General features: G+C 44.2%; 2 protein-coding genes across 4 annotated transcripts in view; one reads left to right on the top strand and one right to left on the bottom strand.

Moving 5' to 3' along the window:
• The window catches only part of LOC123999259 (ras-GEF domain-containing family member 1B-B-like), a 40,436-nt gene extending 35,942 nt beyond the window's left edge, over positions 1–4,494 (bottom strand). Inside the window, exon 1 of one of the 3 annotated variants that reach the window (XM_046304842.1) lies at positions 4,331–4,494. In XM_046304842.1, the coding sequence (XP_046160798.1) occupies positions 4,331–4,393 (63 nt within the window). In that variant the 5' untranslated portion in view covers positions 4,394–4,494. Of the gene's footprint in view, positions 1–281; positions 379–3,931; positions 4,051–4,330 lie in introns of those variants that run through there. The other 2 variants (XM_046304841.1, XM_046304843.1) reach the window with 2 other exon arrangements.
• A 6,179-nt stretch (positions 4,495–10,673) lies between these two features.
• LOC124000653 (chondroitin sulfate proteoglycan 4) lies at positions 10,674–24,303 on the top strand. The gene is made up of 12 exons (XM_046307202.1): positions 10,674–10,915; positions 13,144–13,307; positions 16,708–16,957; positions 17,063–17,491; positions 17,749–19,057; positions 19,192–20,287; positions 20,393–20,650; positions 20,818–21,057; positions 21,341–21,594; positions 22,640–22,862; positions 23,018–23,194; positions 24,005–24,303. The coding sequence occupies exons 1-12, from the start codon at positions 10,831–10,833 to the stop codon at positions 24,032–24,034; spliced, it is 4,515 nt and encodes a 1,504-aa protein (XP_046163158.1). The 5' UTR covers positions 10,674–10,830; the 3' UTR covers positions 24,035–24,303.
• Positions 24,304–26,033: the final 1,730 nt, after the last annotated feature.

Here is a 26,033-nt window from a genome sequence, read left to right as displayed (position 1 = left end):
CAATCCCCAAGTCCAGAACAGACAATGGGAGGCGCACAGTACTAAGGAGTACTAAAGAGCCATGACAACATAGAACTCTATTCCACATCTGGTAACTGATGCAAGCAGAAGAAACAGATTTTTTTTTAAACTGATAAAAATGCATCTTATGGAACAGCGAGCTCTGCGTGTACGGTTTTGTATTTATTTTTAGTCAACCTTGTGTTCTGTTTCGTTGTGCTCTTGAATGTAGCCCTGTCTTTCATTTTTGTTCATTGATGTCACCTGCGTTAGTTACTCACTGTCACTGCTTTCCTCCTGGGAAGGAGAGGAGGACCAAAATGCAGCATGGTTATTTATAAACATCTTTAATGAAAGATGAAAACATGAACACTCTACAAAATAAGAAAACGAGGCAAAACCAAAACAGTCCTAACTGGTGCAAAACACAGAGACAGGAACAATCACCCACAAGATACCTAAAGAATATGGCTGCCTAAATATGGTTCCCAATCAGAGACAACAATAAACACCTGCCTCTGATTGAGAACCACTCCAGGCAACCATAGACTTACCTAGAACACTCAACTGAACACAACCCCATAGACTACAAAAACCCCTAGACAAAACAAGACACATAAATCACCCATGTCACACCATGGCCTAACCAACATAATAAAGAAAACACAGAATACTAAGGCCAGGGCGTGACACTCACCTATCTCATCAGCTCCTTATTTAGTTCAGATCATTCTGTTTGGGCCTTTATGAGGTATTGTTCAATTTGACTCTACCAAGCCTCTTCCTATCTCGTTTGTGAGAACCAGTAATAGCCTTCAGTCCTAGTTTTGATTCACCTGCCTGTTTGTCTACCTGTGTATGAACATTGCCTGTTTGTGACCCTGATCCCTGCCTTCTGTGAAGGCGAAATAAACACCTGCCATGCTCTGCGTGTGAATCTACACCTTTTTCTCCCTGAGTTTTCATTACACTGTGAAGAGACACACACAGATACAGACACACGCATACGCAAACAAACGCTAGCACATGCACTCTACACACACATTACATTGTAATATTGTTATACGTTGGTATTATACATTTTGCATTGTAGATATGTAGTGGTGTAATAATGTTTTATGCTGTACTGTTTTATCTTTTGTTTTATGTGTAATGTAAGTGTCTTAATGTGTTTGGAGCCGAGGAAGAGTAGCTGCTGCCTGGGCAGGAACTAACGGGGATCCCTAGTAAATACAAAAATACTGAGGCTATCTGCCTCCTGGTTTGGGACAGAATTCTTTTTAAATGAACCATTAGTTACCATATTTTGATTTACCCTAAGAATCAAGCTAATTGTCAGCCTCTAACCCTGTGTTTGTTGGGCAATGGGCACTTACTGCTCCTCTTCCTGGTGCTTTAGGCAGTTGTCAACGTAGAGTAGACTATGCTAATTAATTTAATCAGCAACACATAGTGAGAAATCATTAAATATGGTTCAAATAGGCACTTACTGTTCTGGAGGAGAAGAGAGGAGAGGCATGGAGAGTAGAAGCAAAGAGAAGTGAAGAGCGAAGAGAGGAAAGAGTAGAGAAGAGGAGAGAGTTGAAGTGAGAAGAGGAAATAGGAGAGAAGAGGAGATGAGGAGAGAGGAGAAGTGAGAAGAGAGGAAAGAGGAGAGAAGAGGAGAGAGTTGAAGTGAGAAGAGAGGAAAGAGGAGAGAAGAGGAGATGAGGAGAGAGGAGAAGTGCGAAGAGAGGAAAGAGTAGAGAAGAGGATAGAGTTGAAGTGAGAAGAGAGGAAAGAGAGAAGAGGAGATGAGGAGAAGTGAGAAGAGAGGAAAGAGGAGAGAAGAGGAGAGAGTTGAAGTGAGAAGAGAGGAAAGAGGAGAGAAGAGGAGATGAGGAGAGAGGAGAAGTGAGAAGAGAGGAAAGAAGAGGAGAGAGTTGAAGTGAGAAGAGAGGAAAGAGGAGAGAAGAGGAGATGAGGAGAGGAGAAGTGCGAAGAGAGGTAAGAGTAGAGAAGAGGAGAGAGTTGAAGAGAGAAGAGAGGAAAGAGGAGAGAAGAGGAGATGAGGAGAGAGGAGAAGTGAGAAGAGAGGAAAGAGGAGAGAAGAGGAGAGAGTTGAAGTGAGAAGAGAGGAAAGAGGAGAGAAGAGGAGATGAGGAGAGAGGAGAAGTGAGAAGAGAGGAAAGAAGAGGAGAGAGTTGAAGTGAGAAGAGGGGAAAGAGGAGAGAAGAAGAGAAGTGAGAAGAAGAGAAGTGAGGAGAGGAGAAAAGAAGAGAAGTGAGGAGAGGAGAGAAGTGAGGAGAAGAGAAAAGAAAAGAAGTGAGGAGAGGAGAGAAGTGAGGAGAGGAAAGAGGAGAGGAAAGAGGAGAGGAGAAGAGAGGAGAGGGGAGGAGAAGAGAGGAGAAGTGAGGAGAGGAGAAGAGAAGAGAGGAGAGGGGAGGAGAAGAGAGGAGAAGTGAGGAGAGGAGAAGAGAAGAGAGGAGAGGGGAGGAGAAGAGAGGAGAAGAGAGGAGAAGAGAAGTGAGGAGTGGAGAAGAGAGGAGAAGAGAAGAGAAGTGAGGAGTGGAGAAGAGAGGAGAGTAGGGGAGAAAAGAGGAGAAGAGAGGAGAAGAGAAGAGAAGTGAGGAGGGGAGAAGAGAGGAGAGGAGAAGAGAAGTGAGGAGTGGAGAAGAGAAGAGAGGAGTGGAGAAGATAGGAGAAGAGTGGAGAGGAGAAGAGAGGAGAGGAGTGGAGAGAGAGAGACAGAGAGGAGAAGAGAGGAGAGGAGTGGTGAAGAGAGAAGAGAGGAGAAGAGAGGAGAGGAGAAGAGAGGAGAGGAGAAGAGAGGAGAGGAGAAGAGAGGAAAGGAGAAGAGAGGAAAGGAGAAGAGAGGAGTGGAGAGGAGAAGAGAGGAGAAGAGAGGAGAGGAGTGGAGAAGAGAGGAGAGGAGAGAAGATAGGAGAGGAGAAGAGAAGAGAGGAGAAGAGCGTCATGCACTCTTGCATAATACCTTCTGTTCATACTGTTTAACCGTCTGCCCAAAGGGAATATGAAATCCAGATTTTACTGGACTGGGTGGACACTCATCATTACCTCAGCCCCTGAGTCACCAGGAGTGTGAAGTGTCTAGGCCACAATAAGCCCCAGTGCTGACTAGCTGAGGTATACTGAGAGCCACAAGAAAATAAGTAACCTGTTGCACTTTACACTGACAGGGGCGGCAGGGTAGCCTAGTGGTTAGAGCATTGGACTAGTAACCGAAAGGTTGCAAGTTCAAATCCCTGAGCTGACAAGGTTACTCTGTTACTGACAAATCCCTGGGGTCACTGACAAGTTAACCCAATATTCCTAGGCTGTCATTGAAAATAAGAATTTGTTCTTAACTGACTTGCCTAGTTATGGTCCTGTGTAGCTCAGTTGGTAGAGCATGGCGCTTGTAACGACAGGGTAGTGGGTTCGATCCCCGGGACCACCCATATGTAGAATGTATGCACACATGACTGTAAGTCGCTTTGGATAAAAGCGTCTGCTAAACGGCATATATTATATTATTATTATTAAATAAAAACCAGCTCAGAATAATTGGCACTTAATTCAATGATATATATATATATTGTACATTGTTTGCTAACTGATATATGATGTATTAATGCCAAAATAATATGCAAAACAGGGAAGCCCCCATCCAAAAAAACAATGTGATGTTCAAAACAGGTGGGGAGTTTGACGGGTCGCCACTGGCCATTACTAACCACACCTGCTGTTGTCAAACATTGTGTTAGTGGACTCAGAGATGCATCAAAGTGACACTTTAAAATGTCAGTAAAACAATCTTCAAGTGAAGTGACTACATAAACAGACCACTTCAGCATCAGTTCAATTTGAAAACAGAGTGGAATTCTCTCTTCCACATTGCTCAACTTTTTAACTCCCCTCCTCTTCACCTATGCTTCCTTCCTCATCTTACCTTCCCCTGTCCCTCCATGTCACTCTTCAGCTGAAGTGCTGATCTTAAGGAAATGACAGGAATCAATCTGTCTGTGTGGATGTGCAGCATCCATGTCAGGTTCTGACCTTTATTTCCTTTGTTTTGTCTTTATTTAGTATGGTCAGGGCGTGAGTTGGGGTGGGCAGTCTATGTGTGTTTTTCTATGTTGGGGTTTTGAGTTCAGCCTAGTATGGTTCCCAATCAGAGGCAGGTGTCGTTAGTTGTCTCTGATTGAGAATCATACTTAGGTAGCCTGGGTTTCACTTTTGAGTTGTGGGTGTTTGTTGCCACACGGTCCTGTTTCGGTTTAGTTTGTTTCACGGTTATTGTTTTGTAGTGTTCGGTTTATGTCTTTAAATAAATGTTATAGACACTTACCACGCTGCGCATTGGTCCTCCAATCCTTCTCGCTTCTCCTCCTAAGAAGAGGAGGAATGCCATTACAATCCATCTCCAATCCAAAATTAAATCTAGAATCGGCTTCCTATTTCGCAACAAAGCCTCCTTCACTCATGCTGCCAAACATACCCTCATAAAACTGACTATTCTACCGATCCTTGACTTCGGCGATGTCATTTAAAAAATAGCCTTCCAACACTCTACTTAGCAAACTGGATGTAGTCTATCACAGTGCCATCCGTTTTGTCACCAAAGCCCCATATACTACCCACCACTACGACCTGTATGCTCTCGTTGACTGGCCCTCGTTACATATTCGTCGCCAAACCCACTAGCTCCAGGTCATCTAAGTCTTTGCTAGGTAAAGCCCCGCCTTATCTCAGCTCACTGCTCACCATAGCAACACCCACCCATAGCACACGCTCCAGCAGGTATATTTAACTGGTCATCCCCAAAGCCAACACTTACTTTGGCTGCTTTTCCTTCCAGTTCTCTGCTGCCAATGACTGGAACGAACTGCAAAATTCACTGAAGCTGGAGACTTATCTCCCTCTCTAACTTTAAGCATCAGCTGTTTGAGCAGCTTACTGATCACTGTACCTGTACACAGCCCATCTGTAAATAGCACACCCAACAACCTCATCCCCATATTGTTATTTATCTTCTTGCTCTTTTGCACCCCAGTATCTCTACTTGCACATCATCATCTGCACATCCATCACTCCAGTGTTAATGCTTAATTGTAAATATTTTGCCTCTATGGCCTATTTATTGACTTACCTCCCCAATCTTCTACATTTACACACACTGTGCATAGATCTTTCTATTTTTCTTTTCTTTTGTGTTGACTGTACGTTTGTTTATGTGTAACTCTGTGTTTTTGTCACACTGCTATGCTTTATCTTGGCCAGGTCGCAGTTGTAAATGAGAACTTGTTCTCAACTGGCCTACCTGGTTAAATAAAGGTGATATTTTTTACAAAATAAAATAGGCTGTATTATATAGGGAATAGGGTGCACTATATAGGGTATAGGCTGTACTATAGGCTGTACTATATAGGGAATAGGGTGCCATTTGGGGGAATACAGGGAATAGGGTGCCATTTTTTTCTCAATAAACCACAAAGGGCTGGCCCTCCCCTCTCTGTCTGCATCACATAAGGTCCACACTATGGATTCCACTGGGATTAAACTAATCTGCCACAGACTGTCCCGTCTAAGGGGGTTGAGAAGCACCTCTCTGCCAGAGACATGCATGGAAAGAGACAGAAATGGGCCTTGGGGGGCTTTGATTACTAATCCCTACTGATCAGAGGTCCACACTAACTCAACCTGCTCCAGAGATGCAGTCACAATCCCCAAGTCCAGAACAGACAATGGGAGGCGCACAGTACTACAAAGAGCCATGACAACATAGAAATCTATTCCACATCTGGTAACTGATGCAAGCAGAAGAATCAGATTTTTTTTTAAATGATAAAAATGCATCTTATGGAACAGCGAGCTCTGTGTTTTAAGTTTTGTATTTATTTTTAGTCAACCTTGTGTTCTGTTTCGTTGTGCTCTTGAATGTAGCCCTGTCTTTCATTTTTGTTCATTGATGTCACCTGTGTTAGTCACTCACTGTCACTGCTTTCCTCCTGGGAAGGAGAGGCGGACCAAAATGCAGCGTGGTAATTTATAAACATCTTTAATGGAAGATAAAAACATGAACACTCTACAAAATAAGAAAACGTGGCAAAACCGAAACAGTCCTAACTGGTGCAAAACACAGAGACAGGAACAATCACCCACAAGATACCTAAAGAATATTGCTGCCTAAATATGGTTCCCAATCAGAGACAACAATAAACACCTGCCTCTGATTGAGAACCACTCCAGGCAACCATAGACTTACCTAGAACACTCAACTGAACACAACCCCATAGACAAAAAACCCTCAACAAAACAAGACACATACATTTTTTGTATTATTTTTAATTATTTTTATTTCACCTTTATTTAACCAGGTAGGCTAGTTGAGAACAAGTTCTCATTTGCAACTGCGACCTGGCCAAGATATTGCATAGCAGTGTGAACAGACAACACAGAGTTACACATGGAGTAAACAATAAACAAGTCAATAACACAGTAGGAAAAAGAAAAAAAGGAAAAAGGCATGGTAGGCAAATAATGACAATTTAGCAGATTAACACTGGAGTGATAAATGATCAGATGGTCATGTACAGGTAGAGATATTGGTGTGCAAAAGAGCAGAAAAGTAAATAAATAAAAACAGTATGGGGATGAGGTAGGTCAAAATGAGTGGGCTATTTACCGATAGACTATGTACAGCTGCAGCGATCGGTTAGCTGCTCAGATAGCAGATGTTTGAAGTTGGTGAGGGAGATAAAAGTCTCCAACTTTGAAGTTGGTGAGGGAGATAAAAGTCTCCAACTTCAGCAATTTTTGCAATTCATTCCAGTCACAGGCAGCAGAGAACTGGAACGAAAGGCGCCCAAATGAGGTGTTGGCTTTAGGGATGATCAGTGAGATACACCTGCTGGAGCGTGTGCTACGGATGGGTGTTGCCATCGTGACCAGTGAACTGAGATAAGGCGGAGGTTTACCTAGCATGGACTTGTAGATGACCTGGAGCCAGTGGGTCCAGGTCACACCCTGGCCTAACCAAAATAACTCGCTAACAGTCTAACTCACTAACTCAACCTGCTCCAGAGATGCAGTCAGGAAGGCAGAGCAGTCAGAGCAGGTAGACAGAAAGGCAGACGGGCAGCCAGGCAGTAAAACAGACAGGAAGTCAAACAGGCAGGCAGGCAGTAAAACAGACAGGCAGGCAGACAGGCAGACAGGCAGTAAACAGACAAGCAGGCAGGGCAAAGTAGTCAGGCAGACATGCAGGGCTTTAAACCGTGCCAAGAATTGGAATGATCTGGACTATAGATGGACAGCACACAAGCAGGAGAGAATTGCTTGGCTCATCCATTCACAGTAGCACCCCCCTCTCCACCTCCACCTCTTCATTCTAGTGTGCTCAAGACAAAGTGGTTGTGACTCAGACCCATAACAAACACAGTTGAAGTTAGTTAGACTAGAGAGAGCTAACCACTCACTAGAGACCTCTAGTCACCCTCTATCAAAGGTGTCAGCTGGTCTCACACAGCATGCAGGGAGGAGGGGATCTGAGAGAGGGGGTGATCAAATGTCAAAAGAATTCCACTGAGCACCCGGAATCTGGAATCTTCAAGTGGGGCTTCTCGGCTCTCTGTTACCATTGAGAGTTTCCAAATCTCCACGGGAAGCCCTTACAGGATAAGACCTCAAGCATTCCATAAAGTATAGACACATAGATTGGTCATCCTAAACAATTTAAACAGAAGACCTCAAGCATTACAAAAACTCAAACATTGCATTGCAACAAAGTACAGTCCCGACGGTCTATAGAGACAGAAAGATGGGCAATCTTAAACAACTTGGATCTGTTTTCAATAACTTTGTTTTCCCTTGGTCCTCCAAGTTGTGTAATCCTACATGTTTAAAGGCCTCTCATGCCATCACACATTATTTGTGGTATCTCTAGAATGCAGCCTGTCTGTATGTGGAAAAACCCCAGACTGATTGATTCTGTGGTACAGTAGGTATTATTTCTGGCCTTAGCTCAGCTGAGCAGCCAGGGGTGTTTTATGCAACAATCCGCTAGCCTACGCGATCAGCCACAAATAGTCTCTGCTAGGCCCTTATACTGTACACAACCCATATTTACATGGACATTTGTATTGCATCGATCTGGAGAGGCTTTAGTCCCGGTTGTTAGATTATTACCGATCATTCATCCCTTCACACACCCACGAATAGAGCTATTGCAGTGTAGCAGAGTTTTAGTTCAGGTCGTTGTGTAGGTTAACTTTCCCTTTTCGTAAAGCCACTTGACTACATCCCTCTCAATACAGTATATCTTTATCTATTTCAATGGAAATCCTTTCATTCTTGCTGTCACATTACAGCTCTCAACCAGCCAAATTACATAATTGCATAAATCTCCATGTTTATTTTCAACTTTACCAACGGTTCCCTCTCTCGTGCCACAGAAAAATAACTAGCCGTGTAATGGCCACATGGTCTGTAACTGTCAGACACTGGGCTCTCTCTCTATCAAAGGATACAGCTGAGGCCACTGTTGCTGTGCTCAGTTTGAACAATCACAGACATTCATGTTAACTGAATCAGTCAATGGTGGCGTTGGTCTAAACTCCTGTGCAGTGACCTGTTTTTGCTGTCTCTCTCTCTCTCTCTCTCTCTCTCTCTCTCTCTCTCTCTCTCTCTCTCTCTCTCTCTCTCTCTGCTGCTTGTTTTGGATTTTTTATTTTATTTGGGTCACGACAAGTTAAAATAAGCATATTATGATATAAACATGTGTATCTAAATCTCTATAAGAGATCATATGGGATTAATTTATTGTTAATATTTTCTTCAAAGATCTATTGTTGCTTCGCAGATTTCAAAAGGTTATTCAGTAATCATTACTAATAGTGAACATCTAAATACAATGTCCGTATTTCTCTGAACGATTTTCTAAATATAAAATACTTGCCTTAATTTTAAAATCCAAAATGTTCCTCACTGCTGAAGAGGACTAGATATTGGATATTACAGAACCAACTTCCTATCCAAAACTTTGCATGATTGAATTAGGGTGTACAGAACGTCTCCCTTAAGACCATGCACGGCCATGGAGTTAGGGATTGAATAGCACTCTCTGATGGCCATGAGTGGAAATGTCAGAGTTTTGAGAATGTTCCTTGAACTACATGGAGTGTACAAAATATTAAGAACACCTTCTCAGTTGGTCAGGGCATGGATTAAATCAAATCAAATCAAATGTATTTATATAGCCCTTCGTACATCAGCTGATATCTCAAAGTGCTGTACAGAAACCCAGCCTAAAACCCCAAACAGCAAGCAATGCAGGTGTAGAAGCACGGTGGCTAGGAAAAACTCCCTAGAAAGGCCAAAACCTAGGAAGAAACCTAGAGAGGAACCAGGCTATGTGGGGTGGCCAGTCCTCTTCTGGCTGTGCAGGATGGAGATTATAACAGAACATGGCCAAGATGTTCAAATGTTCATAAATGACCAGCATGGTCGAATAATAATAAGGCAGAACAGTTGAAACTGGTTACAAGGTGTCGAACGTGTTCCACAGGGATCCTGGCCCATGTTGACTCCAATGCTTCCCACAATTGTGTTGGCTGGATGTCCTTTGAGTGGTGGACCATTCTTGATACACATTGGAAACTGTTGAGTGTGAAAAACCCATCACCGTTGCAGTTCTTGACACACTCAAACCGGTGCGCCTGGCACCTACAATACCCCATTTCAAAGGCACTTAAATATTTTGTCTTGCCCATTCACTCTCTGAATGGCACAAATGGCACACACAGTCTCAAGGCTTAAACATCCTTCTTTAACATGTCTCCTCTCCTTCATCTACACTGGTTGAAGTGGATTTAACAGGTGACAACAATAAAGGATGATAGCTTTCACCTTGATTCACCTGGTCAGTCTGTCATGGAAAGAGGACTGAGTGTTTTGTACATTCAGTATAGAGTACCATCTACACTGGTTGAAGTGGATTTAACAGGTGACAACAATAAAGGATGATAGCTTTCACCTTGATTCACCTGGTCAGTCTGTCATGGAAAGAGGACTGAGTGTTTTGTATAATAATACTCATGTTTAAGAGAGGCCAAAGAAACTTATTGTACAATATACAGTATATGATATACTATTAACAAACTATTTTATGTATTTAATCTTTAGTAGGGGAGAGTCCCGTTGAGACCAAGTCTCTTTCTACAAGGGAGCCTTTCATTACAAAGCATAAATGAATAAGTCAACACATGTAACATGTAGGTAAACGCACAATGTGTTTGAAGTTTAAAAAATCGTTTTCTAAGAACAATTGTATTTGGAGAAAAGGTTAGGTTTATAGGTTTATTTGGTAAAAATATGTCGATGTATCAAAGCTGCAGGCCTACATTTGCCATTAGGCGAACTGACAGGGCGGGGCTATAGTTCACGTCCCTCCTCTGACGTTATTTTGCGTGATATCGTGATGGATGCACAGGTACACTGGAAACTGTTTTTCACTCGTTACCACAGCCACAAAGTATAAACTGTCTTTATCGTAAAGATTCATGATTTTTCTGTTGCTTTTTTTGGGTTTTAGTTTTAGGTTAGGGTTAGGCATACGGTTAGCAGTGTGGTAAAGGTTAGGTTTAAAATTACATTTTAAAACCATACATTGAAGAAATAGGCGGGGTTTGTGACTTTGTGACTGTGGCAATTAAGGACGACCCTGCACACTGGACTTTACACTCAAAGTTGGGAATGAGGGGGGTGAATGGCGGTACCGCCAGTAAAAACAATGGCATTTAAAAAGGTCCCAGATTTCTCTCTAAACGGAAAGTAATGAAAGAGTAAACTATGGAGACCTTCCTAATGTTATTAAACGAGTTGTTTCTCATCAAGCTTCTTCTTATGTTTCTCTCCAGCGGACAAGTGTTGGGAGGTAAAGTACAGAAAACCTGTGTAATTCTTTGTCCATATGAAAACTTCCTCTTGCATTTTTCATGCGAATGATACATTATGGTATGATAATATAATTAGCATCTATTTAAATGTTGACTCATTTGTATTGTGCAATCTAGGCCAACTAGTCTACTGTATATGTGATTTTCTTTTATTGGCAGATTGACTTGCATTCAGGGATTTTGACGTTTAGATAAAATCCCATTTATTTGTTCGATTATAATAATACATTGCATGAAGCATTATTGTTATGTTGTCGTTATAAGAACAGAAGAAGGTGGCAGATTTATAATTCAAAGTGATGCAGTGTTATAGCAGCCAGATTAATATTAATCCAATTAGTTAAGGATCTATAAACGCGATAAGACCTGGTAGGAGGACACTGCCAGTGACACGATAACATAGGCTGCTACTATGTATTTGGAGCAGAAGTCTCCTGACAGTATGTCTTTTTCTATAGCTATTTGCGAATATATATATAAACTAGCATTACAGTTTTATTACATTGTTATAACCACATAATTAAATATAATATTACATTGTATCGCTATGGTTCTACCATCTGATCAAATCAAATGTATTTATATAGCCCTTCGTACATCAGCTGATATCTCAAAGTGCTGTACAGAAACCCTGCCTAAAACCCCAAACAGCAAGCAATGCAGGTGTAGAAGCACGGTGGCTAGGAAAAACTCCCTAGAAAGGCCAAAACCTAGGAAGAAACCTAGAGAGGAACCAGGCTATGTGGGGTGGCCAGTCCTCTTCTGGCTGTGCCGGGTGGAGATTATAACAGAACATGGCCAAGATGTTCAAATGTTCATAAATGACCAGCATGGTCGAATAATAATAAGGCAGAACAGTTGAAACTGGAGCAGCAGCACAGTCAGGTGGACTGGGGACAGCAAGGAGTCATCGGGCACGGTCCTAGGGCTCAGGTCCTCCGAGAGAGAGAAAGAAAGAGAGAATTAGAGAGAGCATATGTGGGGTGGCCAGTCCTCTTCTGGCTGTGCTGGGTGGAGATTATAACAGAACATGGCCAAGATGTTCAAATGTTCATAAATGACCAGCATGGTCAAATAATAAGGCAGAACAGTTGCTTTTTTCTGATGCTTTTTCCATAGCTGAGCAGATTTAGGTTTATAGTTTAAGTGACTTGGAACTATCCAATATAGTGTTTCCCCAAATTGGCCTAGTCTATTCAATGATAATGGGTTGCTTTGTGAGATGTCAACTGTGATTCTGCCAATGATGCAACTAACTACTGAAGGAACAGCAGTCCTGATGTGGTAGACGACATGTTTTAGGTCAGCATTTGGAAAGTTGCACTGCCTGACCTCATGCACTACTATTATGGCACCTTGCCACTTGTGTTTTTCTCACACTATTCAGTCTGGACTAATCAGATAAATACTAAATGACACCATTAGTTTGGCCTCACCTGACCCTTTTACTCTGGGAATCATAGGTCATTCACAAATATTCTCTACACACTCACTTCACTTCCATGGGTATTTTGGTTCTTCCATCAATTGGGCCACTGCTCCAGATATTCTGAATCTGAATGATGTCCCGACAGCAGCACAATCTGCCTATTTTTCCAGTTAGAACAATGCTCAGGGCATGAGAGTTTACATGAATTGAATTCAGATACAGCCAGTAAAGGTCACAGACACTTTGCAATAATAGCGAGCACTTAGTCCCTGTAGCAGGGAAATCAATAAGTTAAATGGGATGCTGACAAAGGGAAGACCTCATTTTGCTGCCTCAATAGGCTAAATGATTGTTGTTAGCATTCCCATGTGCTTTAAGAAAGGGAAAATCCGACAGGGACAGAGTTAGTGTGTTAGTATTATGCAAGTTAGCAAAGGCTGAATATCTACATTATAATGCTGAATATCTACAAATAATCTACATTTGTTGTTGGGTTCTCTAAAAAGAAAATGAGCGAGGAAGATTAGGCCTAATGCGTTGTTTTGCAGCATGAAAAATAGGCTGCCCTTTGGCACCACTGGAATAGAATGGGTGGGGTGCAACCCACTATAATACAGAACGGCACATACAGAATTTATCTTCAGTGTATGGAAATAAACCCTGCAGAATACAGCAACAGGCTGTGACATGATTAGCACCTAGCTGAACCAAATCTTATTATTCCTAAATCTGATGACGTCATATAGAATGATTTTTCAATCTGCTGTTTGTACACAGCCTCATTCTACGGAGATGGATATGTCCAGCTGAGGACTGTGGAGTTGTCCAGCCGAACGTCGCTCCATGTGCGCTTCCGCACTTCAAGTCACAGTGGACTACTTTTCATGGCTGCCGGGGAGACAGACTTCCTCCTGCTTGAGCTGCACTCTGGTCGCCTGCAGGTGAGAACACACCTTACAGATAAAACAGACATGCCGTAGCTCAGAGATTGTAGGTGAGAACACACCTTACAGATAAACAGACATGCTGTAGCTTAGATTAGCATATTACTTCATAGGCTCAAAGCAATGCTCCCGGGTCGGGCAGCGGTCTAAGGCACAGCATGTCAGTGCTAGAGGCATCACTGCAAACACCCTGGTTTGAATCCAGGCTGTATCACAACCGGCTGTGATTGGGAATCCGATAGAGTGGCGCACAATTGGCCCAACGTTGTCCTGGTTTTAATTAACTGACTTGCCTATTTAAATTAAAGTTACATTTAAAAAAATGCTCACCTTACACACTACACTCTTAGAAAAAAAGTGCTATCTAGTGTCAGGGATTTCCTCCTCCTCTTCTAAAGAGGAGAGGCGAAAAGGATCAGAGGACCAATATGCGGTGTGGTAAGTGTCCATGGTTCTTTTAATACTTAAATGTACACTACAAAACAATAAACATGGAAAACCTAAACAGTCCTATCTGGTACAGAGACAGGAACAATCACCCACAAACACACAGTGAAACCCACAACCTAAGTATGATTCTCAATCAGAGACAACTAATGACACCTGCCTCTGATTGAGAACCATACTAGGCCGAAACATAGAAATACCCCAAAACATAGAAAAACAAACATAGACTGCCCACCCAACTCACGCCCTGACCATACTTAATAATGACAAAACAAAGGAAATAAAGGTCAGAACGTGACATCTAGAACCTGAGAGGTTCCTGGTAGAACCCTTTTGGGTTCTGTGTAGAACCCTTTCCATAGAGGGCTCTACAGGTGGCCTAGCAGGAACGTCTGCCGTTCTGCCCTTGAGCAAGGCAGTTAACCCCCAGTAACAACTGCTCCCCATGCGCCGATGACTTCGATTAAGGCAACCCCCGTACATCTCTGATTCAGAGGGGTTGGGTTAAACGTGGAAGACACATTTCGGTTGAATGCATTCAGTTGTGCAAATGACTAGGTATCCCTTTCCCCAAAGGGGTTTTATCTGGAATCTAAAAGGGGACAGTCGAAGAACCCCTTTTGTGGAACCCTACTTTCTAAGAGTGTATCTACTGTCCAGACTAGATCAGAAAATACTGTCACACCTCCCGAGTGGTGCAGTGGTCTAAGGCACTGCAACGATACTACAGACCAAGGTTTCTTTCCCGGGCTGTGTCACAACCGACCCAGCGCCGTCCGGGTTAGGGGAAGGTTTGGCTGGTGGGATTTTATTTGGCTCACCGTGCTCTAGCGACACCTTGTGGCGGGCCGGGTGCCTGCGGGGTGACCCCAATTGCCAGTTGAACAGAGTTTCCTCCGACACATTGGTGTGGTTGGCTTCCGGGTTAAGCTGGCGAGTGTTAAGGAGTGCGGTTAGGCAGGTCATGTTTCGGAGGACGCATGACTCCACCTCCGCCTCTCCTGAGCCCGTTGGGGTAAAATACCCCCCCAAAATATTTTTAAAATACTGTCACTGTAGAGATGACTACAACAACATCAGTTCTGACCACTGTGATTACGTATAACTCAGTACTGCTCTTAGCACTTCTACTTTGGAGCACAGACAAGCCACAACAACAATTTCTCTAGATTACAGATTGTGGACACCCCTTCAAATGACTATTTCAGCCACACCCGTTGTTGACAGGTGTATAAAACCGAGCACCAAGCCATGCAATCTTCATACACAAACATTGGGAATAGAATTGCCTTACTGAAGTGGCACCGTCATAGCATTTCTGCCCTGCTAGAGCTGCCCCAGTCAACTGGAAGTGCTGTTATTGTGAAGTGAAAGCGTCTAGGAGCAACAACGGTTTAGCCGCGAAGTGGTAGGCCACACAAGCTCACAGAACAGGACCACCGAGTGCTGAAGTGCACCACGTTTAAAATCGTCTGTCCTCGGTTGCAAAACTCACTACCGAGTTCCAAACTGCCTCTGGAAGCAACGTCAGCATAAGAACTGTACGTTGGGAGCTTCATGAAATGGGTTTCCATAGCAGAACAGCTTCTAAAATCACCATGTGTAATGCCAAGCGTCGGCTGGAGTGGTTTAAAGCTCGTCGCCATTGGACTCTGGAGCAGTGGAAACGCGTTATCTAGAGTGAATCAGAGGAATAATGGTCTGGGGCTGTTTTTTCATGGTTTGGGCTATAGGCCCCTTAGTTCCAGTGAAGGGATCAGTGTGGAATAACTTGACTGGCTTGCACAGAGCCCTGACCTCAACCCCATCGGAGACCTTTGGGATGAATTGGAGTGCCGACTACAAGCCAGGCCCAACATCAGTGCCTGACCTCACTAATGCTCTTGTGGCTGAATGGAAGCAAGTCCCCGCAGCAATGTTCCAACATCTAGTGGAAAGTCTTCCCAGAAGAGTGGAAGCTTTTATAGCAGCAAAGGGGGGACTAACTCCATATTAATTCCCATCATTTTGGAATTAAATGTTTGACCAGCAGGTGTCCACATACTTCTGGCCATGTAGTGTATATAGGCAGTTATTATCCTCAGAATGGCCAAAGGTTAAACCCAGAGGAAGGCTATGTTCCTATTGCTTTCATAGAAAAAAAGACCACCGTGAGTTTCAGGATTTACCACAGTCCCTGACAAGTTCATTCATGAATTTTCTGAAAGAGACCACAGTCGGTTAAATGTTAGTATCTGCTGCAGCATGTAAGGTTATAGTTGATGTGTGGCTGTAAATGTGGTGGAATGGATTCAACCTGGCATCCTGCTTGTGAATGACCTCTACTTATGCTATGTCAGACAGAAATATGCGGAGGAGAACAACCTTGATGTGCTACTTTCCTGAACCCTTCTATTGTTTGATCATTTTTGTAACAAATCTGTAATGTTCTTACAAAATAACCACCAATTAGTCTTTTGTTAATAAAAAAAACATTTCTTGATACCTTCATCTCTCATTTACCCCTCCTTCATCTCTCCTTAATCTTTCCTTCATCTCTCCTTTATCACACCTTCATCTCTCCTTTATCCCTCCTTCATCTCTCCTTCATCCCTCCTTCATCTCTCCTTTGTCTCTCCTTTATCACACCTTCATCTCTCCTTGATCCCTCCTTCATCTCTCCTTTATCCCTCCTTCATCTCTACTTTATCCCTCCTTCATCTCTCCTTTATCACATCTTCATCTCTCATTGATCCCTCCTTCATCTCTACTTTATCCCTCCTTCATCTCTCCTTCATCTCTCCTTCATCTCTCCTTTATCCCTCCTTCATCTCTCCTTCATCTATCCTTTATCACACCTTCATCTCTCATTGATCCCTCCTTCATCTCTCATTTATCCCTCCTTCATCTCTCCTTTATCCCTCCTTCATCTCTCCTTTATCTCTCCTTTATCATTCTTTCTTTCGCTCAGGTTCAGTTGGATTTGGGATCAGGTGAGCGTACCCTCCGCTCTGAGAAGGGGGTTCATCTGAACGACTTGGCCTGGCACTCTGTGGAGCTCCAACACGACCAGCACAACGTCACTCTGTCGGTGGACCGCCACTCTCACACCAGCGTCAGGATCCCCGGGCCAGACCTGGACCTCAGTGTCCATGATGGGCTGTTCGTTGGTGGGACGGTTGGCCTGGACAAACCCTACCTCCATAGTGACGATGCCACAGGTTGGGTTAAAATAAAAATATTAGATTTAAGTTATAATCAATGACTATAAAGTATTCTTCTTCTCTTCCTCCTGCTCCTCCTCCTCTTCCTCCTCCTCCTCCTAGGCTTCCGCGGCTGTGTTGACGAGGTGCTCTTCAACCAGCACAACTTGCTGTCCAGCCTGCGGCCCTATTCGGGATATAAGAGTGTCCATGAGGTGTCTCTGGGCTGCAGTTCTCAGTTTTCTGCAGGCGAAGACGACCCCATCAGCTTCTTCAGTTCCAGGGCATACATGTCCCTGCCCCCGTGGGACGTCCCTCAGGAGGGGGTGTTGGAGTGTGAGGTACATACCTCCTCTGAAGAGGGGATTGTCCTGTACAGCTCTGCCCACCAGAGTGACTTTATTGCCATGGAGATCCAAGAGGGGACTTTGGTGGTTGTCGTTGGTAACGGTGGGACTAGGACGGAGCTGCACTCCCTCACGTACATCAACAACCAGAAATGGCACCGGGTGAAACTACACTTGCTTCCTCACAGCCTGCAGCTGACTGTAGGTAAGGACAACCTGTATGGACCACGATGGAAACAAGTAGTTTTGTGTTGTCATTGTTGATTTTAAATTCAGTGTATACACTTGTGTGACTGGAATTGTATTTTGTTGAGTTGTAAAATTAGGGCCTGGGTTACTGAATAGTTACAGTACTGTAGTTGGAATGTTGTTGACAGTTTGTTGAACATCTACTGAACATCTAAAAAGCATCTATTTGAGACTATTCAAATAAAGTGATCCCAATGAATTGTATCTTTCTAGGTGAGGAGATAGTCAACCACAGCCTAGGGGCTCATTCCAAGTCCTTGCAGCTCCGAGGCCCTCTCTACATGGGCGGTGTGGATGACAGATCACGTTTAGAAGCCAGGAAGGCCGGCCTACTGTCTTTCAATGGGAAGCGGCTGGCCGGTGGAGGATCCTTCAAAGGCTGTCTGAGAGACATCCGGGTCAATGCGCAGAGTATGGGACTTCCCCACGCTGTAGTCACCAAAGACATATCTGTCGGCTGTGAATTAGAGAAGCTTCCAGAAGCAATCACCACCGTGAGCCCCATGGCTGTCCTCTCTGTCACCTTGCCACTAGTCCAACATAATGGATCAGACAGGGACAGGAAGAGGCCGGGTCAGAACTTTCTGGTTCTGAAAGACTTAGTGGTTCCAGAAGGTGGAAGGGCTCTGTTAGAATCTAAGCACATCAAGGTGAACCTAGAGTTCCGGAAGCTTGGAATCCGTCAGTCTCAGATTATGTTCCGTATTGAAGAGCAGCCTGTGCATGGCCAGCTGAGGCTTGATGTGGATCATTCAGACCAAAACGAGGATTGGACCTTCAGCATGCTGGACCTGTGGCACGGTAGAGTGATCTACGTCCATGGAGGCTCAGAAGACCCTCAAGACTTCTTCATGTTCTCTGTCTTTACCAACAGCAAGAAGGAGATCCCTTTTTACCTCAAGGGAAACAAACTACACCGCTTCAACATCAGCGTCACTCCCGTCAATGACGCTCCCGAGCTCAGCCTCCCTGAGGGAAGTCTCTTCATCCTCCTAGAGAACTCCAAACGCCACCTTAACACGGATGTTCTCAGAGCCACCGACCTGGACAGCAACTCCACAGACCTAGTGTTCACCGTACTGGGGAACCATAATTCTGAAGCAGGCTTATTGGAGAAGCAGGACCACCCAGGGACGGCCATCACCACCTTCTCTCAACCCGACCTGGAGGAGGGGAAGGTCAGCTATGTGCACATGGGAGGGCTGGTGAGGAACTCCCGGATGGCTGTGAGGGTCAGTGATGGGGACAAGGTGAGCAACACAGTAGTACTAAGGATCATGGCTGTCCAGCTTGAGCACAAGGTGGCCAACAACACAGGGGTGGAGGTGGACCAGGGTGGGGCTGCTGTCATCAGCAGCCAACACCTAGCTATGCAGGTAAACGTTGTGAAGCAGGGCTTTGACATTCGCTATGACGTGGTGGAGGCACCTCGATATGGCGAGCTGCAGCGGCTGCACTCCAGCGGAGAGTGGAAGCCCACCTTTGTCTTCTCACAGAAGCTTCTGGAGAAAGAGCGCATCAGGTACCTAGCTGTGTTGTTTGATCTGTGCTTGTGTGCAATTGTCCATTGTTTTAACACCACGAGTTGAAGGAAATATTTACATTTGATTAAATCATTTAATGGACAATAAATATTTTATTTTCGATTCTATTCAGGTACCTCAACACCTTCCAGGAGATCAGGACAAGCAATGTCACAGATCAGTTCAAATGCAGGGTCAGTGTGGGCTCAGCAGTGACTGATGAGCTGGTTTTCCACATCACGGTGCGGTGGATCCACTTCAAGGTTACCAGGAGTAAGATGGAGGTCAGCGGTGTGAGGAAAGTCCTTAGCAATGAGGAGCTCTGTGTTGTCTCCAAGGGCATGAAGCTCCATGACAGTGAACTTCACTTCAGAATGCTATCCCTGCCAAAGAAAGGACAGCTCGTGTTCAAAGACAAAGTCTTAATGAAAAACTCAACATTTAGCCAGAAGAATATATCTGACCACATGGTGAAATATGAGGTAACTGGTAGGCCTCATGAGGACACAAGGGACTCGTTTCGTTTCCAGGTAGTCTCCAAACACGCACATTCAGGGGGTTACGATTTCAGAATCAACATCAAGGCAGATGTTCATAGCCTGATCCTAACAAACAAAGGACTGTCCATCCTGGAAGGAGAAAGCAAGGTAATCACCAAGGATTTGCTGTTTGCTGAAACAGTCGGGGTCAAAGCAGCACTTTATACACTCACCAGCAGTCCTAAACATGGCAAGTTAAAGAGGATCAATCTCTCTAATTCTACGTCTATTAACGATAACATCACGGCTTTCACCAATCAGGACATTGTAGAGGACCGCATCATGTATGTGCACGATGGCAGTGAAACCATGGAAGACGCATTCACTTTCCACACCACCGTCGACAAACACACCAAAGCACACAATCACAAACGCACACACTCCAAAAAAGAAAACACTCACACCATTGATGACATCTTCAACATCTCGATTGCCCTTGTCAATGACGAGAAACCGGTCCGCGTTGTCGACAAAGTTTTCCACGTGGCCAGGGGCAGGCAGAGGCTGCTGACGTTAGACGACCTGCGTTACCACGACGCTGACTCAGACTTTGATGACAGTCAGCTGGTCTACACTAGACGGGGAATCCCCATGGGCGACCTGGTCCTAGTAAACGACACAGGCCACAAGTTGTACCAGTTCAGCCAGGAGGACCTGCAGCAGAGGAGGGTGCTGTTCATCCACACGGGGGTCAGTATGGAGTGAAATCAGTGACTTTTATTACACACAAAATACACACACAGTTTTAAATAATGCTTTGTTACAGTTACGAATATTAAAGATGTCACTCCATAGGTCAGCTTTGGACGCTTCGTCCTATTCGTGTCAGATGGGAAACACTACACATCCACACTGTTGGAGGTCATTGCCCAGGACCCCTACATCCAGGTGGAGAACAACACAGGCCTGCTGGTCCAGAAAGGCCATGTGGCCATCTTGGGTTCGGCCAACTTCAGTGTGTTTACAAACCTGGATGTCCGAGACGATGAGGAGGTGGTCTGCCAGGTCTTCCTCCCGCCGAGACACGGGCATCTGTTCCACAACAACGTTAAGGTAAAATCATTGAAATAGCACCAGCATTGTATTGTTTGTAATGTGCATGTTGTGTGTTGTGATGTTGTTAATTTAATTTGACCTAGGGCATCAATAAAAGTTCAATTCAATTCAAAGGCAATCCGGTTTAGTATTATTCAATTCAATTGATTCAATTCAATTTGAAGGTGGATCGTTTCACTCAGCATGATCTGAAGGTGGGCAGCGTTCAGTATCGCCATGATGACAGCATGAACCTGGCTGACTCCTTCAACTTCACGGTGAGCGTTAAAGAGGTGCGTCTGGATGCCAGCGTTGGGGTGAGAGTGTACCTGGAGAGCCACCAGCAGCCCCCCACTGTACTCTACAACCACATTGTAGTGGTGGAGGAGGGCAAGTCTGTCAAGATAAACAGAGGAGACCTGGAGGTGAGATACTACATTGAAGTTCCTTATTACAGGGCAGTTTTTCTGTTAAGAAGTTAAGAACCATGGGCTATCGTCACAAGTTTTAGTTATAAGGGACACAAGAACAGATTCCATTAACTTACTGGGGTGATTTATGCTTAGGAATAATACTATAATGAATTTACAAACATAGACACATTTACACGTTACTTTTTTTGTCTTGTAAAACACCACACTTCTCAAATACCAACAAATAGTCTAATCTCATGTGATGTCACATCTTTCATCTCACCTCTGTTTTCAGGTGATCCATAAGGACAGCCTCCCCTCTGAGATAGTGTACAAGGTGAAGACGGCTCCATCCCACGGGTTCCTCCGTAGGTCAACCCAGGGAGAGGACGATCCCTACCAGGGTACTAGAGAGGAGACCACCCACTCCTTCTCCCAGGAGGATGTCAACATGGGACACATCCAGTACCTCCAGGTGGATTCAGACCAGACCCACGACTCCTTCCTTCTGGACGCCTCCAACGGCATCACAGTGGTCCATGACATCAGGTAAGTAGATGATAGGCTGACCAGAAGTTCATGACATCAGGTAGGTAGATGACAGGCTGACCAGAGGTTCATGACACCAGATAGGTAGATGACAGGCTGACCAGAGGTTCCTGACATCAGGTAGGTAGATGACAGGCTGACCAGAAGTTCATGACACCAGATAGGTAGATGACAGGCTGACCAGAGGTTCATGACATCAGATAGGTAGATGACAGGCTGACCAGAGGTTCATGACACCAGATAGGTAGATGACAGGCTGACCAGAGGTTCATGACACCAGGTAGGTAGATGACAGGCTGACCAGAGGTTCATGACACCAGATAGGTAGATGACAGGCTGACCAGAGGTTCATGACACCAGATAGGTAGATGACAGGCTGACCAGAGGTTCATGACATCAGGTAGGTAGATGACAGGCTGACCAGAGGTTCCTGACATCAGGTAAGTAGATGACAGGCTGACCAGAAGTTCATGACACCAGATAGGTAGATGACAGGCTGACCAGAGGTTCCTGACACCAGATAGGTAGATGACAGGCTGACCAGAGGTTCCTGACATCAGGTAGGTAGATGACAGGCTGACCAGAGGTTCCTGACATCAGGTAGGTAGATGACAGGCTGACCAGAGGTTCCTGACATCAGGTAGGTAGATGACAGGCTGACCAGAGGTTCCTGACATCAGGTAGGTAGATGACAGGCTGACCAGAGGTTCCTGACATCAGGTAGGTAGATGACAGGCTGACCAGAGGTTCCTGACATCAGGTAGGTAGATGACAGGCTGACCAGAGGTTCCTGACATCAGGTAGGTAGATGACAGGCTGACCAGAGGTTCCTGACACCAGATAGGTAGATGTCAGGCAGAACAGAAGCGGGGAGGTTGCTTGTTCAAACCAAAAATGTGAATTACTCTCCATCCAGGCACCAGGCACTGCGGCTGACACTGTGCCTCGATGTGTGTGTGTGTGTGTGTTGGGGTAAAAGGCAGAAGATTAGTTTCCATTCTAACCAAATGGACAATAAGCATCTCATTCTATTCTATTCCGTCAGGGTCTCCGTGGACATCATCCCAATCCACATCCCTCTCAATGTCTTCAACGTGACCTTGGAAGAAGGGTCATCCACGGCCCTGACCAAGGAGGTCCTACAGGTCACCAACAGACACTTCTCTCAGGTTGACTTCTTCTATCATGTATCTGAGCCGCCAAGCCATGGTCATATTGAACACGCACGCATTCCTGGACTATCTATTCCCTTCTTCACACGCAAACAGGTTAGTAAAAGGTCCAAGGTCATCTATGTTTTTATCTTCTTTAGGTGGAACATCTTCTACCGGTAGGGTTTTAAAAAGAGTGTCTATTACTGTGCAGATGGAATTATACTGGACAGATAGATTTCCTAACCTCCGGGTCACTTCTGGGATTTCAGGTGGATTCAGGGCACATTTATTATGTCCACGATGGAAGTGATACACTGTCAGATAACTTCACCATTATCGCCAACGACACAGACACCAGAAAGCACAGCCAGCCCTGCATGGTGTTCATCCATGTGACGCCTGTCAACGACGAGGCCCCAGTCATCACAGCCAACAGGATTCTAAGGGTGAGTTGTTGTGTGTATATAACACAATAAAACTGTAGTAACAGATATGTGTAATAACAGAGATGGTAGGAACTTGAGAAACTGGCAAAAAAAGTCATGTCAGTATGTTTTAGCCTCATGATTCTGAGGAACAGGGTTTATAAGAAAATGATGTAATTGGCTCTATTTTGGGAGTGGTTAGGGAACTGTTTCACTGGTTGTTTGGCAACATTTGAACCTCTGTCATGAAAAATAATTTAGCAAAGGCTTAGAGTTGAGAGTTTGCCACAACTTTGATCAAATAGTTGGAATTCCTGAGCTGTCCCTCTTGACCTGTTGTTGCTGGATTTGCGTCCAATTGAGTTATTTTGCTGTTCAAATGTATGAGCCCACAGTGTAACATTTACATCCTTGTGACTTCAAATATAAGAGTGTAGCATTGTTCCAAGACAATCCATTTTTTTTGGTTCCAAGTTAAGAATCTGGTATTTTGAACATTCAGTCTATAAGAGTGCACGGATTTCCTCTTCTGGTATTTTTGAAGTACCTTAATCTGTCCACCAGGACATCACTCTCAGTGGTGGGATCAGACACCAACCAACCGTCATGACATACTGTAGGTCAGTGGTTCCCAATTAGGGGTACTTGGCCTATCCACAGGGGGTACTTGAGAAGACTCATGAGACCATAAGCCTACTGTTATAATGCACATGAGGGGGTACTTAAAACCCTTAAGGTCGATGTGCCCGTTGAAATCTAAATAGCGTAATATAAAAATCCCCATAAAAATCTGTCAATTTACACAAGAGATGTATGTTTTTTTTGCATTAGATCCACTTCCGCATCTGCAGTGAAAGGTGAGAGAGCTAGAGCGGTGTTTATCAGACCATGACACATCCAGAAAATCGGTCTTCTCACAAAATCGTCTGTAGCGTCCGAATGGTTTGGCCTAGAAACTATCATGTTTTGCTCTACGACCCACACAAGCGTCTTGGGACTCGTCTGAAGTCGGTACAGCCGATCTGCCAACTTCTGTCGGTAGTTTCCGAACAGTTGGGGCTACACACAAATATGACCCGTCTGTGGAAAGGTGAGACTCTCCGAACACGTACATGTTTTGCTCTATTATGTCCACAGGCCTCACAAGAAGGTCCCCGGTACCAGTTGAAACGATTTATGAAAGTACAGTACCAGTCAAAGTTTGGACACACCTACTCATTTCAAGGGTTTTTCTTTATGTTTACTATTTTCTACATTGTAGAATAATTAATAATTAACACATATGGAATCATGTAGTAACCAAAAAGGTGTTAAACAAATCAAAATATATTTTATATTTGAGGTTCTTCAAAGTTGCCACCCTTTGCCTTGATGACAGCTTTGCACACTCTTGGCATTCGCTCAACCAGCTTCATGAGGAATGCTTTTCCAACTATCTTGAAAGGAGTTCCGACATATGCTGAGCACTTGTTGGCTGCTTTTCCTTTACTCTGCAGTCCAACTCATCCCAAACCATTTCAATTGGGTTGAGGTCGGGTGATTGTGGAGGCCAGGTAATCTGATGCAGCTCTCCATCACTCTCCTTCTTGGTCAAATAGCCCTTACACAGCCTGGGTGTGTGTTGGGTCATTGTCCTGTTGAAAAACAAATGATAGCACAAACCAGATGGGATGACGTATCACTGCAGAATGCAGTGGAAACCATGCTGGTTAAGTGTGCCTTGAATTCTAAATAAATCACAGACAGTGTCACCAGCAAAGCACCCCCACACCATCACACCTCCTCCTCCATGCTTCACGGTGGGAACCACACATACGGAGATCATCCATTCACCTACTCTGCATCTCACAAAGACACAGCAGTTGGAACCAAAAATATTAAATTTGGACTCATCAGACCAAAGGACAGATTTCCACCGGTCAAATGTCCATTGCTCGTGTTTCTTGGCCCATGCAAGGTTCTTCTTCTTATTGGTGTCCTTTAGTAGTGGTTTCTTTGCAGCAATTCGACCATGAAGGCCTGATTCACGTAGTCTCCTCTGAACAGTTGATGTTGAGATGTGTCCGTTACTTAAACTCCGTGAAGCATTTATTTGGCTGGTAACTAATGAACTTATCCTTTGCAGCAGAGGTAACTCTGGGTCTTCCTTTCTTGATGGTTTTTGTGAATGCACTTGAAGAAACTTTCAAAGTTCTTGAAATTTTCCAGACTGACTTACCTTCATGTCTTAAAGTAATGATGGACTTTCATTTCTTTTTGCTTATTTGAGCTGTTCTTGTCAGAATATGGACTTGGTCTTTTACCAAATAGGGCTATCTTCTGCATACCACCCCTACTGATTGGCTCAAACGCATTAACCTCTCTTGGGTAGGGGGCAGTATTTTCACCTCTGGATGAAAAGTGTGCCCAAAGTAAACTGCCTGTTAATATAGTTGGTTGTTTTGGATAGAAAACACTCTGAAGTTTCTAAAATTGTTCAAATTAGTCTGTGAGTATGACAGACCTCATATGGCAAGGCGAAAACCTGAGAAAAATCCAACCAGGAAGTGGGAAATCTTTTTGTAGTTTTTCAAGTGATTGCCTATCCAATATCCAGTGTCAATGGGGTCAGATTGCACTTCCTAAGGCTTCCACTGGATGTCAACAGTCTTTAGAAAGTTGTTTCAGGCTTCTATTGTGAAAGGGGAGAGAACAAGACCATTCACAGTAAGTGGCTCAGCTGAAAGCCATGAGTTGTTTATCGTGTGCGGCCGTGAGCGCAAGCTCAGTTCCCTTTCCTTTCTAATGACAACGGAATTGTCCGGTTGGAATATCATTGAAGATTTACGATAAAAAAATCCAAAAGATTGATTATATACAG

This window comes from Oncorhynchus gorbuscha, linkage group LG16, assembly GCF_021184085.1.
Source record: "Oncorhynchus gorbuscha isolate QuinsamMale2020 ecotype Even-year linkage group LG16, OgorEven_v1.0, whole genome shotgun sequence".
In the NCBI taxonomy this organism is placed as follows: domain Eukaryota; kingdom Metazoa; phylum Chordata; class Actinopteri; order Salmoniformes; family Salmonidae; genus Oncorhynchus; species Oncorhynchus gorbuscha.
The sequence above is the reverse complement of the archived record's forward strand: the minus strand, read 5'-3'. Positions and strand labels throughout refer to the sequence as shown.